Here is a 22760-nt window from a genome sequence, read left to right as displayed (position 1 = left end):
CGGGGCAGACCTACTGACAAAGTCACCTTCCCCACACCCACAGACCATCAGCGATCTCTATGGGGACGTGACATAAAAATTCCCTGGAGACTCACCTGGACCTACAAAGAGAGACAGCTTCAAGTGCCACACATGAAATTTGGGGCCGGCTGTGGTATCCACATCAGTCTTCACCATGCCCTCCTGCCTGCTTGGTACAATTTGGCCTCGAAGCCCATCACCCCAGGTCTAGTCCCTCCTGTAGAAAGCCTCTGACACTCAACCTTAGGGCAGACTGACATAACTGCTCAGGCAGGCAGACAGACAGACAGACACCCTGTCCTGGTGCCTGGTTTTGCCTTCTACCATCCATTGGTCCTGGGAAAATGACTTGATGTCTATGACTTGCTTCCTCAAACACTGGAAAGAGATGATCCAGTGCTTTCCCTGCAGAGCTACTGTGAGGCCTGAAGAAGACTACGATGACGAGTGCTCAACATGATGACAGCGGAAAGCTCCAGGTGGTCCCTCAGACATGACCCAGGCTCACTGATTATCAGCCGTGACCTAATTTGTTCATTAAACACCATTTGCTCTATTCAACCTACTAAGCAGTGACAATTGATACTTTTGAGTACTCCTTTGGCCCCCAAATTTTAAGTGTTCTGTGTAATGAAACTCACAGCTCCATAAGACACGTAAAGCTTTATCGCTGTTTTACAAATGGGGAAAACTAAGGCACAGAGTGGCTAAGCCACTTGCCCCTGGTCACACAGCCAGTGCTGGAATGGAAATTTGAATAAACCAATCAGGCTCCAGCTTTGAATTAGCGCATCACTGCACTAGAATGGAATCGCCTCACGGTCGGGGCTGGGTTGGTTCATTCCTCAGGGGTGCTTGGCCCAGGGCTTCAAGTTAATACAAGAAGAGTGCATGAAGAATTGTTTCCTCTGTAGACACAGGCAGAATGCCTGCGAGAGTTGAACGGAAGGTGACAACGCTAAATTGAAGGTGCCACCTGCCCTGAGCTTCTGTACAGCTTCTGGAGTAACTCTGGAATTCCCTGAAGACCTTATTGTGGGGACCCCTGGAACTCCCAGGGCTGATTTTTATAGAACTCGAAAGAGTCCTTTCTTCCATTTGATTCTTGGGGTACAGTTAGGGCAAGCACAGCAGGAGCAGGCTGGCTCCAGGCAGAAGAGGTTTTGTAGGAACAGAGAAGCTGCCTTTGTCTCCTTGGGCCCAGTACTGTGTTCTGCTGTGAGACAGGTATGCAAGAGAGTTTCCAGAAGAAGAGAGACCTTCTGATAAGTCTTCCAGGGTGCCCAGAAAGCCCTGTGTTTCTTTCTTACCATTGTCATCTTGTGTGCCAAACAGTGTGATGAAGACGTTGGCATCTGTGCCCGCGTTCTTCTTGTCCCCGGTCTTTACGGTTACTGAAAATGTGGTTGCCTTATCTGCGAGGAGAAGATGACAGAGACGTGAACTTAGATCACCTGGGGATACCAAGAAGTGGAAGGGGAGGCCATGATCTGTCCACCGCGCCTCTGTCACTCCAGTTCCTCCCCTGTATCCATCCTGTAGCAGTGAGCTGTGGTAAGCAACGAATGTGTCTGTTCACCTGGTCAGTTCTGAAAATTGCTTTCCTTGTAGTGCCTTTAACTCTAAAAACTCCCCAGTGGCACAGAAATGCCCCTGCCCTGGTTCCTACAGGAAGTCCTCGTGGTTCGTGGTCAAAGAGACCTGAGGTGAGTGGGAGTCAGAAGCCTGGCGCTCTGCTCTGACCTCTCTAGGCTGGGCGGGGCTTCAGGGATAGGCCCCATGGGCCTTTTGCTAGATGGTGCTAATTCTTTTTTTCTTCAGAAATATGCCTCAGGAGCCTAAAGATGTACCTAGAGGACAAAAGATAAGTCAGAGCTAGTTCAACCACTCTTTTCCTGAAAAGCAGCTCACAGCTGTGGACCTCGTTATTCTAAGCCCTATGCTAGGTATATGGGAACACTGCTCCCCCAACCTCTATGTTCTCTCCATGGAGAGAGGAGAGGGCAGGACAGCTACAGGGTCAAGGAGGAGGTGCCCAGAGTCCATAAGCAGGGAAGAGCCTAGAGGAAGGGAAGGGATAGGAAGATGGAAGTGGGGAGGAGGAGGAGAAAGGGGAGGAAAGAGAGAAGAGATATTGGGGGAGATTATCTCTAATATAAGATACCTTTTTGTTCCAGAGCCAGGTTGTCAAGGGGGTTACTGTCACCACGTCCCCCACCCTCCTCATCTTCGCTGGGTAGCACGTAAGACTCATCCACTGGCAACAGCTCCCTGGACAGCTGGCCGTCATCCTCCTCAACTGCTAGCCAGCGCTGGCATGGGAAGTAGTACCTGAAGGTGCAGGGTGAGGAAGATTGGGGTATCTCTTTGGAAAGATCTCATATGGGAGTTGAGACATGCTGAGGACGAGGGCCCTCCCCAGGGCTGAGACCCCCAAGCCTGCCCTCCACAGAATCGCACCCCCATTCTGCCCAGCTTAGGAATTACCCATATGTCTGCCTGGGATAAGTGATAAGCCCAGGGCACTCTCAGTCCATGATACATTGGGTAGAAAAATATACAGAGAGGGATTTATGAGACCCTTGTCATGCCCTTCTTGGGCAATCTGAGTCCAGTGACTCTGGCACAAGGGAAGTGCTCCATGACCATGTACAGAGTCCAAGGACTTTGGTGGGATGGACCAAGTGTGCTTATGGGAGATACAAAGTGTATCTAAGAAGCAGAACGTGACATCCCAGCCTTCAAAGGAGAGGATGTCCATGAAGATTCCTCCATGGAAAAGCAGTACCTAGCACAGTGGCTGGGCCTGGAGAGGAAGGTAGACCAGGAGAGGGTTAGACACCTTACTAAGGACTCACTTCTGAAGTTCAACTCTCGGGCCCCTGTCTCCTGAGGACTCTTCAGCTAATTCTTGTGTGATCTTGAGCATATTCCTTCCTAGGATTGTCAGATTTAGCCAATGGAGGGCCACGACTCCCAGTCACACTTGAATTTGGCACAAACAATGGGTCATGTTTTTGTGTGTATCCCACGTGAGATCTGGAACATGCTTGTTCCACGGCTAAGGGCATGCTCTCTGTAGAGAACTGCTAACTCAACAGCTGGGGCTCTGGTTTCTTTCCTTGCTTCTCTTTCTTTCTCCTCCCCCATGCTCAGGCGATCATGGAGGTTGTAGGCTAGCATCTAAGCTCTAGAGCTGCTCAGAGGGTCTGAGAATGCAGCTGGTGTACAGGCTGGGGGCCATTGCTCTCCGTCTGCCGCTCTTCTTCTTGCCCTGATGTGAAAAGGCCATTTATGAACTAGTCCACTTCTGGGCTGGACAGTATCCTGGCAAGTGTCCATGTCCTCAGCACCTCCAAATGCAAATCAGAGGGCGTGACTTCAGCCCCACACTCAGAGAGCCAAAGAAGGCCATGTTATACTGGAAGACTAGGAGGGTGAGAGTCACTGCTCTGGGTCAGCCCTGACAGCAGTGCTTCTGTGGCGAACACGCACTGCTCTACTTCTTAGCCTTTAAATGTCGACAGGCTAAACTTTAACCCAATCAAACGACTCAAGAATAATGGGCTGCAGTTCTCAATTATGTAAGGGGGTTGGGGTAGAGAGCTGGATTGTGGCAGAGACAATGAGAGCAGAGGTAGAGACAGAGACTCTTAGAAAGAAAGAGCCTAGGAGGTGAGAGCATGGGGGCAGAAGCCAGGAAGGAAGGCTCAGCCCTCCCGCCGGCGCCTGCTGAGCACTGGAAGCACACAGGACCCAGAGGCTTTGTGGAGCTCCATTGTCCCTGAGACACCTGCAGCAGGATTCTGAAGGCCGCCACAGGCTCACAGCTGCTGCACCAGCAGGCAGAGCTCCAGCAGGCGGAAGCGGATGGGAGCTGGAGCCAGGCCAGGATTGGGGGTCAGCCCTCTTCCCCCAGGGCCGGTGATCACACATGGAAATCCTGGGGGACTGGGCCTAGTGACCCTTCCATCCTCCCACAGGAGTAAGTCCTGCTCAAACAGGTCTCTGGAGGCAGAAGATGCAGCAGGCAGAAAGTTGTAAGGAATAAAGGACAGGGGCAAGCAGGCAACCCAGCCAAAGGCAAACTGCACAGCTCAGACCAGGGTGGGGCAGAGAGGAGCCCCAGGCCTGAGCAGCAGGCGCTTCACATGGAATCAAAGCTTGGGAGCAGTTTAACACACACACACACACACACACACACACACACACACATACACACACACACACACACACCTTACTTGAAAGTACAAAAAAAAAAAAAAAGACTAAGATTACGCAGTCGAGCGTTATGTAAATAGCTAGCAGGGCCTGGTGGTACTAAACCTGTAGTCTTGCGACCAGAGAAGTTGAGGTAGGAGGATCAGAAGTTCAAGGCCAGTCTAGGTAACTTGGCGAGACTCTGCTTCAAATCAAAAGCAAAAAGGCTAAGGATACAGCTTGATGTACAGTGACGTACCCAACTAACTAACTAAATATAGATGGTATTCTCCACTTTTCAAAATATAGGCAGCAGATGGTGGTGCTAATGGTGATAGCCCCAGTGTAGAGCTCAGGAACTCTGAACTTGGGTCTTGTGCAGCCACGCTTTCCTCTAGGTACTGGGGAAGTCACAGTAGGAACAGCAGAGAGGACGTTGTTTCTTCCCTGTGCCACTGTGGAGAAATGGTAAATAGGCCAGATAAAAAGCCATCCAGAGAAAGGAGCAGGGAGGGCATTCCAGGGGTCCATGAGGCAGTGACAGCTAGGCAGAGACCTGCCTAAACATGGGGGAATGGAGCTCTGGGGAGGGAATGCAAGAAGAGGGGACCGCCAATGTTAAGGCTCCAGGAAGATCCATTTTTGTTGGGCTCAAGGAATAACAAGAACTGAGAAAAATAGAGGTGGGGACAGGGCAGGTGGGACTAGAATCAAGAGCTAGGAGAGCAGAGGGAGACTAGCTAAGCCACTTAGGGCATGCTTGTGTTCATCCTGTAGGTGATAGGAGTCTCTTAGGTTTTAGAGCAGAGGCCTGAAGGATTCTGGGTCAGGAGGCTGTGACCAGAAGTGGTCGGATGTCACCACGGACTCAGACTCATGTTTTTCTGAGCCAAGAGCCACGACATTCTGCTACCAGACTGGGGGAAGGTGTGAGACAGAGAGGGACCCAGGAGAACTGGCCGCAAGGGAGGTTGCTACTGTGGTCCCAGGCAGGTAAGGAATGATGTAAATGTTCTCAAACCCCCTGACCACTGGGCATTTCCCCTGCCCTGTAGAGGTTGGGAGAGCAGAGGGCAGGCCCTGAGACCTCTGTAGGAGACCTGCTGTTGTCATTCTGTCTTCTGCATTTTCTTGAATCTCTCTCTCTCTTTTTTTTTTCTATCAGATGAAGCTGTACTCAGCGTTGGCGTGAAAGCTGTTGAAGCCAGCTCATTACTGAAGAGAGCTTCTTATTAACGAAGCACAAACCAGTTACACATGCACAGAAAAGGATGGGGCAGGATGGAAAGATGGGGAAGGAAGGAAATAAAGGGCAAAGGAAAGACCAGTGAGAGGACTTTCTTCCCAAGAGCAACAGAAGCGCACTCTGCCTGGACATAGACTTAATCAGAACCAGTAGCCATTCAGAATAGAAAATTGTTGCAGATTATTGAGATGCACAAATGAACAGTTGGACAAGAGAGGAAATGTACCCGGAGGGGGTTGGCACTTTAATTTCTAAATATACAATTCCCCACATATTCTTTTAATGGTAGAACAATCAAACTCTCAAGAGGAGCTTTTGTTCCCCCCAAATCATTTAATGTCTTGATTTGAAAAAGGTAAGAATAGCTAATATTTTTAAAGGATAATGAAAGAGGACAAATGCTGACAGATATTCAAATAGATTACAAAGCTACAATAATTTTTAAATTGTTGGGCTGGACCAAAACTGTCAAATCAACAGAAGAGAGTAACTAACCCTGGATGAGCATGAAGGGAGCAGGGCAGTGTCTTTTTCCAGCCTGTCTCGGCAGCACTCTGTCCTTTTCCCAGCTGAAAAGCCTGGGATTTGGCAGGGACATCTTGGGAAGTTAGCAGGGCAGTGCCACTAAGCTTGTTAGAAGAGGAAATGACAGCCATAAAGAGGTAACTTAGCATGACTTTGGCAGAGGATCTACCCAGGTCAGGACCCCTTGGTCCCAAGTCACAGGATGCTTTTGGCAACCAGAACACAGAGCTACCTGTGAGGTGAGCTTCAGGTCTCCTTGGGAATGACCACATAGGGTCTAGGTGGAACTAGGGTGAGTCCTGCTACCTCATGTCCTGCATGGAGCTTAGCACAAGAAAAGGACATGGTCCAACACACAGCAGGATTCAGGCCAAGAAACTTATTCAACAAATATTTATTTGCTAAGTGCTCACTAAATTTCACACACTGTCAGACCCTCAGCAGTCCTGATAACCATTCCAGAGTTCTAATGCTTTTCTCCATGCCACTGAACTACACATGGAGGAACCTTCTTTCAGTTCAATTACCCTGGATCCCCTCATCCAGGAGGAAGTGTGACTTAGCGGTAGGAAACACAGCGGGGCTCACAGCATTGGTCTGGATGTCGTGTCCTGCGCTGGCACCAGCTGGTTCTGGGCCAAGGGCTCCTTCATCTGTGGGGAGGACCAAACACCCTCTTCTCAAGCTAGGGTAGAGGGTGGCTATGAGTCTCCAACAGGTACCAGTCCAGCCCAACACCTGCTCACATATATCAAGCCCACCATAGGTTTGCATCTCTAAGTGGTTGAGAAGAAAAAGTTGAAAGAACAATAGCATGTTGAGGTATGAAATTCAAATTTCAGCATCCACAAATGAAGTTTAGTTGGCACACAGGCCCATTCCCCATTTCAGTGCCATTTAAGGCTGGTGTTTTTGTTTTGAACCAGGATCTCACTATGTAGCTCAGGCTGGCCTGGAACTCACAGAAGTCTGTCTGCTTCTGCCTCCCAAGTGCTGGAATTAAAGTGTGCCTTAGCATTGGCCTGCCCTTTAATTACCTCCCCCTGAGGGGGAAGCAGCATTACCAGGTCACAGAAGAAGACAATGCAGCCACTCCTGATGAGACCTAATTGATTAGGATCAGAAAGAAGACCTCCCCTATCAGTGGACTTGGGGAGGGGCATGCATGCAAAGGGTAGAGGAAGAGAGGGATTGGGAAGGGAGAAGGGAAGGAACCACAGGGGGAATACAAAGTGAATAAAGTGTAACTAATAAAGAATAAAAAAAAAGTGTGCCTTAGCACATTCATCTAAGGCTGCAACTGTGCTTTCCCAGTAGAGTGCCTTCTACAGAGACCAAATGCTGTTCAGACCTGGAAATGTTTCCCACATGGCCCTTTTAGAAGATTTGGCTGATATCTGGCCCCCAGAATATAAACAACAGGTACTCTAAGTTGATCTCTCCATGGAGAGTTATGGGTGAAATGAGATGCTGAAGTGGGTGTTCCAGAAGAATGCTATCCGAAAGAACAGGAACTTCTGGGAGGGAGAGAAGAGGAGCGATGTTCCCCAGATTCCTTTATGGTCAAACTCATCCTGGTCTCAGCCAACCCATCCACCCTCAGACATCACTGTCGAACACCTGGTCCCCTCTCCAGGAATAGTTGAGCACCAAGCAAGATCCCCTCTTTCTCTCCTTGAGTCCCACTCACGTGATCTCATTATTCATGTCGGTGATGTCTACCCTGTCCAGGAACCAGCCTGGTCTGCTCCCTGTGTTATCATGGCGAATCCGAATCTTGGTCAGAGCCCCCAGGTCAATGGCATAGATGGTAAAGGTGTCTGTCTAGGAAGAGAGAAGCCATGACTCAGAAGAGCAGTGCATGTCCTCCCTCCCCTTGTCTTCAGCCCTAGTCTCTCAAGCACCCGAAGGAAGACCATAAAGCCCAAAGCAACCAGAGCTAGAGTGTGGAAAATGCAGCCCTGCGGTCTGGAGGTAGCACCACATGATTCTGGTTTTTTGAGCTCCGCGTGTAGCTTAGGTTGGTCTTGAACTTGTCGCCGTCCTGCCCCTGCCTCCCAAGTGCTGATATTACTGGTGTGCATGACTATGCACAGTTCTTACGCTGCTGCTTTATAACCTGAGCCTATGAGGGCATCTTCTCACTATCATTGTACCAAGAAGCTAGAGAAAGGAGAAAGACAATGACCTTGAGAGAGGCAGAGAAGACAAAGGAGCATGATCTTACATTAGTTGTTTGTTTTCAAGACTGGGCTTCTTTTGTGTATCCTTGGCTGTCCCTGGAACTAGCTTTGGAGACCAGACTGGCCTTGAACTCAGAGAGGTCCACCTGTCACTGCCCCCTGAGTGCTGGGATTAAAGGTGTGTGCCACTACCGCCCCGCTGGATGATGATGTGTGAGGAGTATGTAGGTGTGGGGAGGGCTACACCAGGACCCTATTCTCAGAGTACACATGTATACAATCTCCTTCCATCCTAAGTGTGCCAAACACCTGCCATGAGCCAGTCCTGAGCAGATCCAAGGAGACAGGCAGAAGTGATCTGGATGTGCCTGTCCCTTAGGTGGAAGACGAATGGAGTGAGCGCCATGCACAAGTCTGTGGGTCGCCATGTGCATCGGAGGGGGACGAGAAGACAGGTCCAGTGAGCGAATGGGGTCTTCTGGACAAAACTTTAAAAAACTACTTTGAAAGATTTTAAACCTTCAGAAAACTCACAGAAGTAGATATAACCATGACCTGCCTTCTCCCTGCGCTATTAGTGGAATTATTTCACTTCATCTCTCTCTTACATTCTTTCTTTGTCTGTTTTTTTTTTCTGGATCAGTTTAAAATAGGTGGTAGATACTAGGATCCTTTACCCCTAAATAGTTCAAGGTGAATCCCTAATAACAAGGACATTCTCACTTAACAACTTTCAATGGTCTAATTTGTGTTAACTTCAACACAATACAGTCACGGGCTCTTAGAAACAGAGAATGTTCTGAGAAACACGTTGCTAGGTGAGTGTTGTCACTATGCAAACACCATGCTTTGGTTTATACAAGCTGAGATGGCGCAGTGTCACGGGTGACACACTGCTAGGGGACCACAGCACGCACTCTGTTCTTTGTCAGCTGAAATGTCGTGTGACAAGTGGCAGTGCTGGTAGTCAACGCATAGTCAGTATCAACACAGACTGCACCGACTCTAGCAGTCTGTTCTCTACAGTGACGTCCCAGTCCAGGAGTACGATGGCTATCAGTGTCCAAGGTAGGCACTGGACACAGAAACAAAACCCAGTATTGAGTCATGGGAGGGATGCTGAAAGAAACATGGGGTTGAAAGGGCTGCAAATAGCTCACAGTGTGAGCTTGAGCGTTTTAGTGGATTTGACATGTCCGTTCCTGTGTTGACAAGGGGGGGCAAGAGAGGAGGGTGGGACAGGCGATTTTGTGAAATCTTGAAGGGCAAGAAAGCACTTTCTTCATCATCTTTCCTTTTCGCTTGGAAGAGTGAGGTGCATACATTCCATTCACGGTTTCCCCTCCTCAGGAGAAGCTGCAGGCCACACAGCCACACCACACTCATCAGTCCAGATCAAGTCACTGCTGTCCACCAAGCCTGTCCACCAAGTGTCACCTCTTTGCTTTGTGAGACAGGGTCTCACTACATAACTCCAGGCTGGCCTCAAACTCAGGGGCTGGAGAAACAGCTCAGCAGTTAAGAACATTCCTCCATCTTCTCTAGGACTAAACTTTGATTCCCAGCCCTCACATGGTCATTTACAGCTGTCCATGCCTGCAGGGCAAAGGAATCTTAAGCCCTTTTCTGGCCTTTGTGGGAACTGCATCCATGTGGTACACACCCATACACAAAAATATAAATAAATATATATTTTAAAGCCTCTCAGCTCACTCCGTCAGAATACCTGCTACAGGCTGTAGTCTCTGGCTGACCCTGGGGACCAATTAGCCTATGATATTCTCTTACAGGAGTCTGCCTATCATTTTCTCATAACTCTACAAAATACTGGTGCTTACAGAAGGGTAACTACAGCCAGCCAGACCTCTCTGGAGCAAATGTAACACCCTGTTAGACACACAGCAGACAAGATGCTGGCTAAGGTTGCTACGGGCAGGAGCTCTCACTCTACCTGGCCCTGCTCAAACTTGTTGGACTTGTCTGATTTCTTCAGGGGCCGCTCCCCTGTGTCCCCGTATTCCTCACCGTAGATGGTCAGGTAGACGTTGGCATCAGTGCCAGCCTTGGGCACGTTCCCTGTGATCACCTGGACCTCGTACGTATTGGCTGGAGAGAAAGAAAGATGCAGCAGCTGAAAATATAAGAGCCACAAGACAGAGCCACAGCCCATGCCCTGGGATCCAGGTAGGCCCTGGAAGGAAAAAGGTGCCACAGCTATGTCCATACCAGCTTCCCCTCTTTCCACCCAAGACTTGTCTTGAAACCAAGAGCCACCGGGCCCTAGCAACCCTCCTACCTTAACCCCACATTTGGCTATCTCAAGGAGTGTGAGGGCTCCTCCCAAAGCCAATGTTCCCCTTGAGAGGCACAGGTCAAGGGCTGTGCTTAGCTCCAAACAGAGGGGGTCAAAGGTCACTGTACAGGTGCAGGTCAGGAGAGCTATGTGTGAACCACACTGGAGTCCCGCCTACTCAGTCTACCTGAGGGATACTGAATCATCCTGCCCCCTCCCTGGCCCCTGTAGGGGAAATATGGCACTTTTTAAATTTAATTTTATTTTTTTAAGGCTTACGCTCAGGACCAGGCCGACCAGCTGGGACCAATTCCACGACAAGTTCATTGTCCTCCTTGCCCCGCGCCAGCCAGCGGTTGACTTCGAACTTGTACTGCTCAATCACCTCCTGCATCCCTGGCCCGTACTCCTCCTCTTCTTCCTCCTCCTCCTCTGTCTCCTCCTCTTCTTCCTCCTCAGATGAGGACTCTTCCGAAGAGGATTCTTCTTCCTCCTCACCCTCATCCTCCTCGTCGCTGCCTTTCTTCTTTTTCTTCTTCTTCCTCTGCAGCTTGGCCTTCAGCCTCTCCTTCCTCAGCAGCTGCCTCAGCTTGTCCTTCTCCTTCTTCTTCCGGGCCTCCTCCTCCGGTGTCAGGTTCGCCTCCTGCACCACCAGGTGCCGCAGCCACACCATGTCCACAAACCAGCTGGGCCCAAAGCCCTCGCCTGTGTGTCCCAGTCGGATCTTGTAGATCTCACCCACGTCCGCCGCTTCCAGCTGTGCAAAGTGCAGGGCGGTAGCTTACGAGGCCCCTGCCAGCCCCCCTCCCCCACGAAGCCAGTGCTGAGCTGCAGTGTAGAGTGTCAGGGCCTCCACTCACAAGTATGGAAGATCCCCCTCTCCCACCGCGCCCGGCTCTTCCCCAGGCTTAAGGAAAAACAGTTCTTTCTAACTCCCATGGTCTCCCTGTTTTTGTCATTCTTTCACCCTCACTCCTGCTTCTGTATCTGCTCATGTGGCAGAGGCAGGCAGATCTCTGTGAGTTTGAGGCCAGCCTGGTCTACAGAGGGAACAGCCAGGGCTACATAGGGAAACCCTGTCTTGAAACAAACAAACAAATAAATGAATGAATGAATAAGCAACAACACCCCCTCCCCCCCCAAAAAAAACCCCAGACAATATTTTCCTGGTTTTTCTTTACAAATGTGTCCATTATTAGGAAGATATGATTTGGGCAATAAACAAAGAAATGGGTTTCTTTCTTGTAACAAACGTTCCCATTTCCTCAGAGTTCTCCATTTTTACCAGTCATGCAGCTTTGGTTTACCAGACCCTTGAGCTCAAAAGGGGCTGGGCCAGGATTTAGCTGGCTCTGGTCCTATCCTGCCATCTTGGGCTCTAGAGCTGTGCTGTGGTTTGAATATGAAGTAGTTCCCATAGGCTCCCGTGTCTGAATACTCAATCTTCAGCTGGTGGCTCTGTCTTGAAGACTGTGAAACCTTTAAGAGGCAAGGCCCCGCTGAAGGAACTGAGTCACTGGGCGTGGACCTCAACTTCTGATACCCCTACCACGTTCCCTGCTGCTCTCTACCCTGCCACTGTACATGCAGTGCGATCTCACACTCCTCCATCATTGATCTCACACTCCTCCATCGTTGATCTCACACTCCCCCATCGTTCCTTTCTTGCCATGATAAACCCCATCGTCTTAAACCGTAACCTGAAATAACCCCTTTGTCCTTATTTGACTTTTTCAAGTATTTTGTCACAGTCATGAGAAATAAACCAATACAAGCTATGAGCTCCCTGTAAGGACCAAGAGCATCCTTTTGGGTCTCTTCCCACAGCCCAGTGCACGGTGGCTCAGCCTCACTGTGTCACACATTCTTAGGAAGAAGGAAGAGACTGAGATTCAGATTTTGGGGGCACCTAACCTGAGGTCCTTTCTGTCTGGCTCTCCCAAGTACCTTGATACTGAGGCCGTCTTCATGTTTGACTCTTTTCAAAGTCAAGTCCCACTAGTTTTTCCATCTGAGTGCCAAGCATCAGAGACCCAAGGCTTAGCTACTCAGTGTCTACCCTTTCATTCCAGACTTAGATGAGAACAAAGCTCTCTCAACTCTGTATTCAGGAAACCGCAGTGGAGCTAACCGAAATCATCAAGCAAGATGGTGCCTAGGGCCTCACTAAAGCAGATTTCCCTCTCCTTGCTGCTTTAGGGATGGGAACTGAGCACCGTTCAATTTCATTTCTATGAGTGCTCACAGTTTCCCAGGTGCGCCTCTGACACTGACTCTTTTTATTGCAGTGGAAACTGTGATGCAAGCCAGGTTAATTACAAAGCTGGATTATACTGATGAAGAAGCTGAAGAGCTCTGGAAAGGTCAGGTAGATGGGCTTGGGCCTGACAGTAGTGAGGGAGGACGTAAAACCCAGTGGGGATCCTGTAGCTGTAATATTCCAGACATTTGTGATCACGTCTAACCCCAACTTAGAGAGGGTCTTTAATGGGCACTGGAGAAGGCTCTCTACCGCAGACCAAGGAGTCTGTGGTACAAAAGCACACATTGGAACACCCAGCATGAGCATGTTTCCTTCACACATGTAGATGCACACACATGTACTGTACATATACGTACATACACACATGCTTTCGTGTCCAGCATAAAATACTCAGTGGCCTCTGCATCCTCCTCTCTTAGTAACAATGTGCTCACATTAACATCTGGGGTTACATCACGTCTACATCTGGGGTTTTGTTTGTTTGTTTTGCTTTGTTTTTAACTCTAGCCAAAGACTCGCAATGTGAAGAGAGGAAGCCCAAGGACATTAAAAACTCATTAGCAAACTCTGCTACCTCTCAGGGGCCTGCCTGAGAAATATGGACGTGTCACCAGCCTGGGAGAAGTTAAGAGTCAGAACCATAGACAAGGAGCAAGAGGAGGAACCCAGCCCTGATGCCATCGTTCGTGAAATAAGGACCAGTCACACAAGACTCGACAGTACATTGGCTAACTGAACTTTCAAGAGAAATCTACCTCAGAAAACACACCCTATTTCCAAAGATCGATTTGACTGGCTTGGGGTGTGGGGTGAAATAGCACTTTCCCTTAAAGATCACCAGGTAACTCAAGCATGAGGCTAGGAAGGACAGGAAGGACTCTTAGTCATTTCAGACCCCAAACTCGGGTCCAAGATACAAGCTACCATTCAAGGTGGAGCATGGACAAACATCCATGTTTTCTCCTTTCCAGTTCAAAATCTACAGTTCACTCATTGCTTCCAGGGTTCCCCGGAGCCCAAGGGAATTTTAGTTCCACCTGCCCCCCAGGTAGCATTCCCCATTCAGCTAGAGGAAGGCAGTCTTTTCTCCCAATGGGCATTAGCTGAGGAAATAAGATTGCCTGGCTACCACCTTAGTGAATGCTAGTCCTCTGCCCCTCCCCCCCATTGCTTCGCTCTCACCCACCTGGAATATGTCCTTGGATGCCCGATCAAACACTTTGGAGCGGCTGGAGAGGAAGAGCACTTCGGTCTTGCCTTCTTCCCCATAAATCTGCACGTAGACCCGAGACGTGGTACCTGCGCCACCCACGTCCCCTGTCCAAACCTCAATCTCGTAGTGGACCACTGGTGGGAGAAATGGGCTGGTCAGTAAAACAACGGTAGCAGCAAACGTTCCTCCACCCCCCCCCAAGCACTTGCCAAGCCCAGCCCCACACCTGGTCCTTCACAGGCACCATCCTACCTAACCAGCCCAACATGATGAGCCAACGTTTTGCAGATGGATGAAGCCCTTAGGCTTAGAGGAATTGAGTAGGTTGTGGAGATGGCAAGCCTAGGCAATCAGAATGTTATGTCTGGTCCTCCATCACAACGCACATGTCCTTGGAGACCAGGAATGAAGGGGACTCGAGCACCAGCTGGCACTCTCTATTGTCTGCCTGCCTGCTAGCATTTGAATGTTTGTTCCCTCCAAGACTTGTATTGAAATCTAGTTGCTATTAAAAGATGTAGAGGCTTTAAGAAGTGATCGTGCTGTGAGGGCTCAACCCTTCTGGCTGAGACTGGGTGTGTCCCCTTCTTTCTCTGTCCCTATCTGCCATTAGAATTCACCAAGAAGGTCCTCACCAGATGCCAGCGCATTGGCACTGAACTTCTCAGGGTACAGGACTGTAAGCCAGGTAGTTTGTGTTCATTTCACACTATATAGTCTATAATACTAAAACACTGCTATAGTATTATACTGATACTACATTTTAGCAACAAAAATTAAATTAAATTACAAAGCTAAGGATCCTAGACAGACACCACAGGGCAGGAGGAAACAAAAGCTGCTTCATCTTATAAAGGACAAGAGGTGGGAATCACAGTGCTCATTGAAATCTACGCAGCTGTCAGACTATGTCAACACATGCACAGAAAAAGCTGTGCATATTTTGAAATGCTATTTATCAAGGTGTTAGAGGGTAATGGAAGCATGTTATTGGCAGGTAGCAGTAGAGGGCCTTGCAAACAGAGTTGATGTGTCTCCCTCAAGGACTATGGCACCATGCCATCTATCAATGTGACTACTCTTGAGAATTGTTAGAAGACAGTTTCAGAATTTCTTTTCAGGTAAAAGAAATCCTCTCTCTCTCTCTCTCTCTCTCTCTCTCTGTGTGTGTGTGTATGTGTGTGTGTGTGTGTGTGTGTGTATGGGCAAGTGTGTGTAGTATGTGTGTGTATGTATGTATGCATGTGTCTGTGTGAGTGTGTATGGTATGTGTGTGTACAGGTAGGTATGAGTGAGTGTATATGTCTGTGTGGATGAACGTGTGTGTTTAAGTGCGTGTATGGTGTGTGAGTGTTGTACATGGAGTGTCACCCTCTATTACTCCTCACGTCAATTCTTTTGAGGCTGGGGCTTTCTCTGAGCCTTTAGCTTATTCACATCAGCTAGCTGACTGCCAGTGAGCTCCGGGGACCCACCTACCTCCTCTCCCCCTGCCCGCTCAGCCCTGGGATGGCACACATGCACACTGCCACACCTAACTGTTTAGTAAGTGCTGGGGCTCCTAACTCAGGGGCCTCATTTGTCCAGAAGCCACTCCGCTTGAGGTTTGGCTGAGGGAGAGCTGGCTCAGCTTTGCATTGCTTCTCAAGAGAATTCCTGGGAAGAAGGCCATGGAAAGAAAGCTGCAGGCAGCTGCTCTCAGGAGAGGAACACAGTGGCCATGGAAGAACGACCTAGCCACTGTCCCCTCCAGCCTCCAGACACCCTCGGGACACTGGAAGACCGACACAGGATCACCCTGGCCTTCAGCTCTTCTGCAAAATCTGTTCACAAAGCCACTAACCTCACTACTACCCTCTCACTCTGCTCCATTCTGCTTAGAGAGTGAGCTCACAAGGACAAGGCCGTGGCCTGCGCTGGGTGGCAGCTGCCTTCACAGAGCCCAGGGAAGGACTGGCTGGGGAAACCTCACTAGACATTTCCTGAATGAAAAGTCCGACCTCCTCAGCAAGGTTTCCTTAGGAAAGATGAAGACTATGCCCCAAATTTTCCAGAGGGCTGAGACTATACATTTCCTAATTTTGTTTTTTCTATTTCTCCAGGACGAAAGTTCCATCCTTTGGGTCTTCATTTTTCCCATCTGTGAAATGAGCCCTTGCTGCCTCCCAGAAACCACGGCACTAGAGACGACCGAGAGCCCTCACCCCTCTCCCTACCCCTCCCCACCACAGGGCTCCTCTTCCTCTGACCCTTCCTTCCTCCAACTCCATCATTCCCCCTCTCCCAGGGGAACAATGCTCAGTGCTGAGGCCCCACTGGCTTCTTTCTTACATTTCTGGATCTCCACCACCTCGCTGGGGTAGAGCTCCACCTCCAGACGCCCATCGGCCTGGTTCTTATCCAGCCAGCGGTTGGCAGGGAAGGTGTACTGCTTGCCTTGGCGAGGCACACGGATCTGGACGCTACCCAGGAACCAGCCTGCATGCATGCCTGTGCTGTCATGCCCGATCACCAGCCTGTTGATCTGCAAGGAAACTCCAGAAAGGGCGTGTGAGCAGCCGTGTGCAGAAGGATTCAAGCCTCCACCTCCCTGAGCACTGGGCAAAAATCTCAGGGTCTCCAGATCCTTGGGAGAAGTCTCTGACCCAGCCTGTCCAGTGATCAGGAGCCTGGGGGACTGCCTACCCAGATGGTCTTTTCCTGCCGAAAGGCTCCATCTCCTCCTCCCTAAACTAATCCACCTCCAAGGTCAGAGGCAGAGCCGAGCAGGACTTTGGAATCTGTTAGGTACTTAAAAATGAGTGTGGCCACAGAAGCAGTGAGGTGTGCCGCATGGCTGGCAAGTGCTGCTGCTTCACTTTGCTTCAGTCTGAAGTGATAGAGTATTGTGCACATTTCTGCATTGTTTCTTTGTCCTTCCCATCCTATAGGGTGACAGAATTTGCAGACAACCTCCCTGGACGTGGTGGTCCTCTGTCTAATTCTCCTCTTACTCTTAGACCCAAGGAACATTTCTCTCTGTCCATTAACAGTCTATAATCACTTGCTTTGCTCTTTGACACTGTTCTATCTTTGCAGGGATGAGAGCTCAGATGGTCCCCAAAGCATCCTCATGTGTAGTTGGTTTCTCAGGGTTTGAACTGCTTTCTTTTGTGGAAATGTTGTACACAGGGTAATTTTAACCTCAGAAGGGATTAGCAGATGGCCTCTGGGAACCCTTCCAGCCCTGAGTTTTTCTCTCTAATGATTTGGAGGGTGACACTAACCTTGTCTCGTACCCAAAGTCCACATTTAGAAAATTGTCCACTCAAGCGCTGGTTTTTGCTTTCCCGAACACTAAGTGCTTCTTGGCAGCTGTTAATGAAACATTGCCACAGCCATGGAGCACAGGGTGTGGAGCAAAAGACCCTGAAATTGCCAGCTAAGTTTATAATGCCTCAGAGTCCTCAAATGCCTACCCCGGCTCAGAGGACAGTGCCATTGTTTCTCTGTGCTGCTGGGACTGGCACAGTTCTGGGGAGAGTATAAGGAAGAGTAATGACAGGGTCTGCTATCTGACAATACTGGGGGCTCCCTAAGGATGGGGACTGCCACTCACCTTGGACTCGAGGTGGAGTAATTGTTTAATGATATATACTGAACCGGACTATAAGCACGTGGGTTTGATAGCATATTCAATACTAATCGCAATCTCCATGGCACCTCCATAATTTGGAATGAAAAAACTGATGAAAAGGTTGGCTAACCTGCACATAGCAAGTCAGTAGAAATGCTAGGCTCCAAAGCTCTTGGCCACACTATTCAGTGAGGGGGTTTCACCAACCCAAGGACAAGTGTCCATGGTCTTCTGCTGTCAACCCCCTCCCCTAAGGTACCCAGAAATCCTTCAGCAAAGGGAGCAAAATATTTAGTTCCACAATTATTGATTCGGCTTAAAATGTAAATACATTTGAAGTTCATTAGCCTCAAGGGGTAATTGACTGTCACAAGATCTTTCCCAAGGGTGCAGACTGATGGCAAAAGGAGAGTTCCAGAGTACCTGAAAGGCATGGGGGGGTGTACATGAGAGGAGGGGCAGGGATGATGAGGTTCTGAAGGGAACACCCCATCCCAGTGCTCATCAGCTGGCACTTGGAGATTGGCAGGTGCAACACAAATCCTAGTGCAGACAATTTGGAGGGTGTCCTCAGGGCTCCAGTTTTTCATTTAAGCCTGATTTTCCAGGCGACATTAAGAAAGAGTGTCGCATGGATCAGCTCTTGACCAGGTTACTACTTGACTGAGTGTCAACCTTGGCCTATAAAGACTTAAGCAAAACACTAGCAGAGTTTAAGTAGCTCAAGGCCACATTTCTAGAACAATTCTCAGGCCCTCACCTAAAAAATTCAGATTCCAGTCAAGCTGAGCTTTCAGCCCAGCTCTTGGCTCTGGGATCTAGAAAGGTGGGAACCTAGTTCTTATAGGTGCCAATTAACAAACTCAGGTATGTTTCCCATTGCCTGTCCTTCCCCTTACCTCTTCTCACTACCGGAATGCTATTGAGCTCCTACTGACTATCCTCCTATCCACCTCTCCTCTTTAAGTCCCTGTAAACCTCTGGAAAACTCAGTTGAATTCCATTCACTCTGGCTCTTTTTCTGTTACAGTAGTCTATCACTGATTAGTCTGCCTTCCCAGTGAGTGGCCAGCGTGCTCACATCACCTACAGCAAGGCCACATGGAATCCTGAGAATCTTGGGCCTCGTTTCCCAAGACAGCATTTCTCAGGAGTTCCCATGAAGGATGCATTTCTGGACACAATCCAGAAGCACACTCACATCTGGAATTGAGAAATATCTTTATCCCTCTTTTCCCTCCCTGAATCCAGTGTCCGCTCCTTCAGCATCCATGCTCCATCTATACTCTCCTGGCAAAAACACTGGGGTAAAAACACATCAGTGCAGATGTGAATGCATATGGTCCAAGGTAGAAACACGGTGGGAAGATGTCACTCGATTCTAGGATGGACACTTACAGTTCCAATGTTCAGGGTCTCCAGGGTAAACTCATCTACTCGGCGGCGTTCAAAGTAGTCTTTGAGGTTGTTGTCAGAGACAAGAAGGACTTGCTTGATGGTGTCAGATTTCTCTCCATAGAGCTTGATGTACACCTTAGAATCTGTGCTGGCCCCAGAGACATCCCCAGTCTTCACACTGATGTGATAGCGGAAGTCTGAACATGCCAAGGCAGAGAGAGAGGGGAAAGTTAGTGCAGGTTGTACAAGGAGTGTGGTGTTTGAAAGAGGGACAATCTTCAGCCGGAAAGATCAAGGTTAGGACAGAACCCTGGAGTCTGGACCCTGGATCCTGGAACTGGGAGCAGAGGCCTCCTCTATCTCTGTGGAGCCCCCTTATCTATAAAACTGGTGCCTTAGCTCTTCCTGTTCTGTAAAAGGGGAACATATTGAAAGTAACTTAGACAAGAACACCCACACAGAGACTCAAAGCATCTTCAGAAATCCCCTGATCCAGCTTCTGATGGGCAAGGAACTGGCACCAAAGGCAATAGGGCCTTCTAGCATGTATCACTTTGGGCACACATTCTATGGTATTACTTCAGGTGCTCTCATTTCAGCCTTGCAGGAAAAGAATGCAGAGCTCAGGTCAGGTGTTTGACAGGAGGTAGTGACAATGAGGTTATCCAGTAGTAAAACCTTGATACGTATTTAAAGCGACTCCCACCCCTAATGGAATGTCCCATTTTATCTCCCAGAAATCTGTACAAGGGTGAAGAACACAAGAGGGGATGATAAGTTACAGGACACCACGAGCCAAACTCTAGTTGTCCAGGCAGGCCCCATGATGTGTTTCTTAACAAAGAAGAAAGATTTCAAGGCCTATCACTCATTGCTTCTTTGGGGTATTTCCACTGGAGTAAAGGGTCTGGAGAAAGCGAGTTGTGATGCCATGCCTGGGGCCATCTGCAGCAGGCCTAGCCCTGTCAGATCAGCAACACCAGGGAAAGATTAGGTGGGAACCAGGAGACTTCTTTCTTATGCCCCTTTCTAGATAAACCTTTGCAAATCTGGGACTAGGATACCAGGAGGATGGGGGCTTTGTCTACATGATGAGCTGAGAGCTTGTTGCAGAGGGAAGAACAGCAGTCTAAGGTAGAGATGCTCAGGGAACTGATCCCAGCTCCATCGGCAACTATAGGTCTGCGTGTTCTGGTCATGGCGTCCTCTTATTCTAAGCATGGGTGACCTCTCCTCTTGGCTCCTTCCCAGGTTTTAGGCTCTGTGATGCTGAGTCCAACACTGGATTTTCTAGTTCCAACCATGTCAAGGTAAATATATGTATCTTACAGACCTTGGTTTCCCCATCTGACAAACGGACAACCTCAGCTCTGCCTCCCCTTGGACGTTATTGCAGGGCTCAGATGAGCTACCCCCTAGAAACATGAAGTGCTGCATTGTTGGGATTCTGGGGGAACGTTTCTTTTAAATGTTTTCTAAAGCTCATGTTCCAACCATGGCATCTGAACACACAGCACTAGTAAAAAGACCTCCATGGCTCCAGGACAATGCTCAGCATTTAAAAGTCCCCATTCAACAGCCCCTCCACAATGCATTTCTGCTCACAAAGCAATGACCGCTGTGTCTGTTGCCATCAGCTGGTGTTACTGTTTTTATTACTCTGTTGACCCATATTTAGTCAGGGCCTAACACCATGCTGCACCTGGACTGTGCATTCAAAAACAGGCATACGAGAAGTCTTGTTTCTCCACCACCCTGTGCTGCATCCATGAATGAAAATGAAGATGTGTCTTCCTTGAAGGTCGAGGTCCTGTTTAGCTGAGGAAAGGCAACCATCACTCCCGTGGACACCCATTACCTGGCCATCAGGGCAACTCACTTTTGAGCGTGGCATTGCTGTCGCTAGGCAGCAACTCTCGAACCAGTTGTCCATCATCCTTCTCTTTGTCCAGCCACCTTGAGAGAGAGGGGGTTGAGGGGCGAGTTTTTTTCAGTGGAACAGGCAGAGGCTCCAATCACCACATCCCTCATGTAGAGTCACCAGGGAGGCCCACAACTTTGAATTGAGCAAAAGAAAGTGGGTCTCTGAGATCTCCTGGCAAAGTATTGCAACCCAAATCAGTAGAGAAAGACTCTGCTGAAGGCTGGCTGTTGGCTGAGATTAGAAAGATGACAAGATGCTGGCCAGAAAATGAGAGAGGAGCATCCCAGAGAAAAAAAACATCCTGGGACGGAAGTCTAGGAGTTGGTGAAAGGACCACATAGACAAAATGCATCAAGTGAGAGATGGAGCTGCTAGCAAATGAGGATGGGCAAGGTCAGGTCACAGGATCATGATAAAAGGCCACTGTTGCTGCTGTCAAACACATCTTCTCAGAGCCAAGTGTGTGTGTGTGTGTGTATGTGTGTATGTGTGTGTGTGTGTGTGTGTGTGTGTGTGTTCATCAGGACAACTATTAGTGGTGCTTGCCTGTGGTCCTGTACCAAGAAATCTATCTGGAAGAGAGCAGAAAGAGCACACCAGGATGATCCGCTCAGGCTGCTGGAAGCCTACAGCATGACTGAGAAGATAGGATGGACGAAATGAAGCACTGAGGGTTGAACAAAGTGCTCTGAGGATTTAGAGAAAGGAGAAGGACTTCAGTGAGGAGGTTGGACTGGAATCTTCAAAAACAGGAGAGATTTGACTTCATGAAAAGGTCAGTCTGTGGTCTTCAGGGCTCAGGTTTGATACCTCTGTCTCATCAATGTGTCCTAGGAAGCAGTGGCTCCAGCCATCTGTTGGCCATCCCCCAGAGGAAGAAATGGAGACTATCTACCAAGATACCTTTCCCTTAGAACACAGGGGCCAAGCCTAAGAAATAAACCTATCATGAAAGCATGAGTTGTCTATATAACCTATAGGCAGGCTAGTTTGTACCCTAGTGCCAGTCGCTGTTCCCTGGGGACTGGCTTCTTAGACTGTGGAGCATGACCCCGCAGAGAGCTGTGGAACCAAATGTGGGAGTTGCAGGATGGAGGCAGCAGGAGAGAGGTTCTGATGCACAGCTATCCAGACTTAGGTAAAGAAAAGAGAGTACTAACTCCAAGGTGGCGGTGCTTGCCTATGCAGTGCAGGTGAGTTCACAGCAGCCTTGGCTCTGAGCACACAGCATGCACATTTTTCCTGCACATGTGCAGCCTAAAGCTCTTTGGCCCCTATTTGAGACCATTGCATGTTGCGAAGTACAGTATTTTCATTTCCGTAATTTCTCTCTGCTCTTATATAAACATATGATTTCATCATGCAACACAGACCTTTAATATTTTCTATCATATATGTTCTCAGTAAAATGCCAAATTAATATTTATTTGGATTTTATTGAATTAGAATATTTAATTGTTTGAGTTTCTGACTTGAATTTGTCTTAAAGATTGTCAGATGACTCAGGGCTTGGGATTTAAACGTAATTTCCAATAACTTCTGATACGATCCTGAGCATCCTTCTGCCATTTTGCACTATCCATTTGTGCAAAGCAGAGTTATCAGCATTGACAGTTAGAAAACCAAGATAACAGTCAATTCTAAAAAAAAAAAAAAATACTGAAGCTAGTTTACATCCTATAGAATCAAATATTCAGACTATATTTAACCTTCTCTGTAAAAATCAATAAACATATCCACCTCATTAGCAAATTAGATAACTAACTTAAAATATTTTAAATTTGATTGTATCTAATAAATGGTAGAATTATATGTATTCCAAAGACTTGTCTTACAACAGATTTCTTTATTTCTATAGTGTGGGCTTTGTATAGCTAT

At 48.6% G+C, this 22760-nt stretch overlaps 1 protein-coding gene across 3 annotated transcripts in view; it reads right to left on the bottom strand.

Moving 5' to 3' along the window:
- Window positions 1–22760, bottom strand: part of Loxhd1 (lipoxygenase homology PLAT domains 1) — a 150660-nt gene that overhangs the window by 59790 nt on the left and 68110 nt on the right. For 2 of the 3 annotated variants that reach the window (XM_055622789.1, XM_055622790.1), the window contains exons 15-23: window positions 20838–20914; window positions 18959–19155; window positions 16276–16468; window positions 13918–14078; window positions 10748–11225; window positions 10127–10281; window positions 7683–7816; window positions 2186–2352; window positions 1332–1436 (exon numbers count right to left, since the gene is read on the bottom strand). In XM_055622789.1, coding sequence (XP_055478764.1) covers window positions 1332–1436; window positions 2186–2352; window positions 7683–7816; window positions 10127–10281; window positions 10748–11225; window positions 13918–14078; window positions 16276–16468; window positions 18959–19155; window positions 20838–20914 — 1667 coding nt within the window. The remainder of the gene's footprint in view (window positions 1–1331; window positions 1437–2185; window positions 2353–7682; window positions 7817–10126; window positions 10282–10747; window positions 11226–13917; window positions 14079–16275; window positions 16469–18958; window positions 19156–20837; window positions 20915–22760) is intronic. The other variant, XM_055622791.1, reaches the window with a different exon arrangement.

This window comes from Psammomys obesus, unplaced genomic scaffold (assembly GCF_907164565.1).
Source record: "Psammomys obesus unplaced genomic scaffold, mPsaObe1.curated_primary_1811, whole genome shotgun sequence".
Lineage (NCBI taxonomy): Eukaryota > Metazoa > Chordata > Mammalia > Rodentia > Muridae > Psammomys > Psammomys obesus.
The sequence above is the reverse complement of the archived record's forward strand: the minus strand, read 5'-3'. Positions and strand labels throughout refer to the sequence as shown.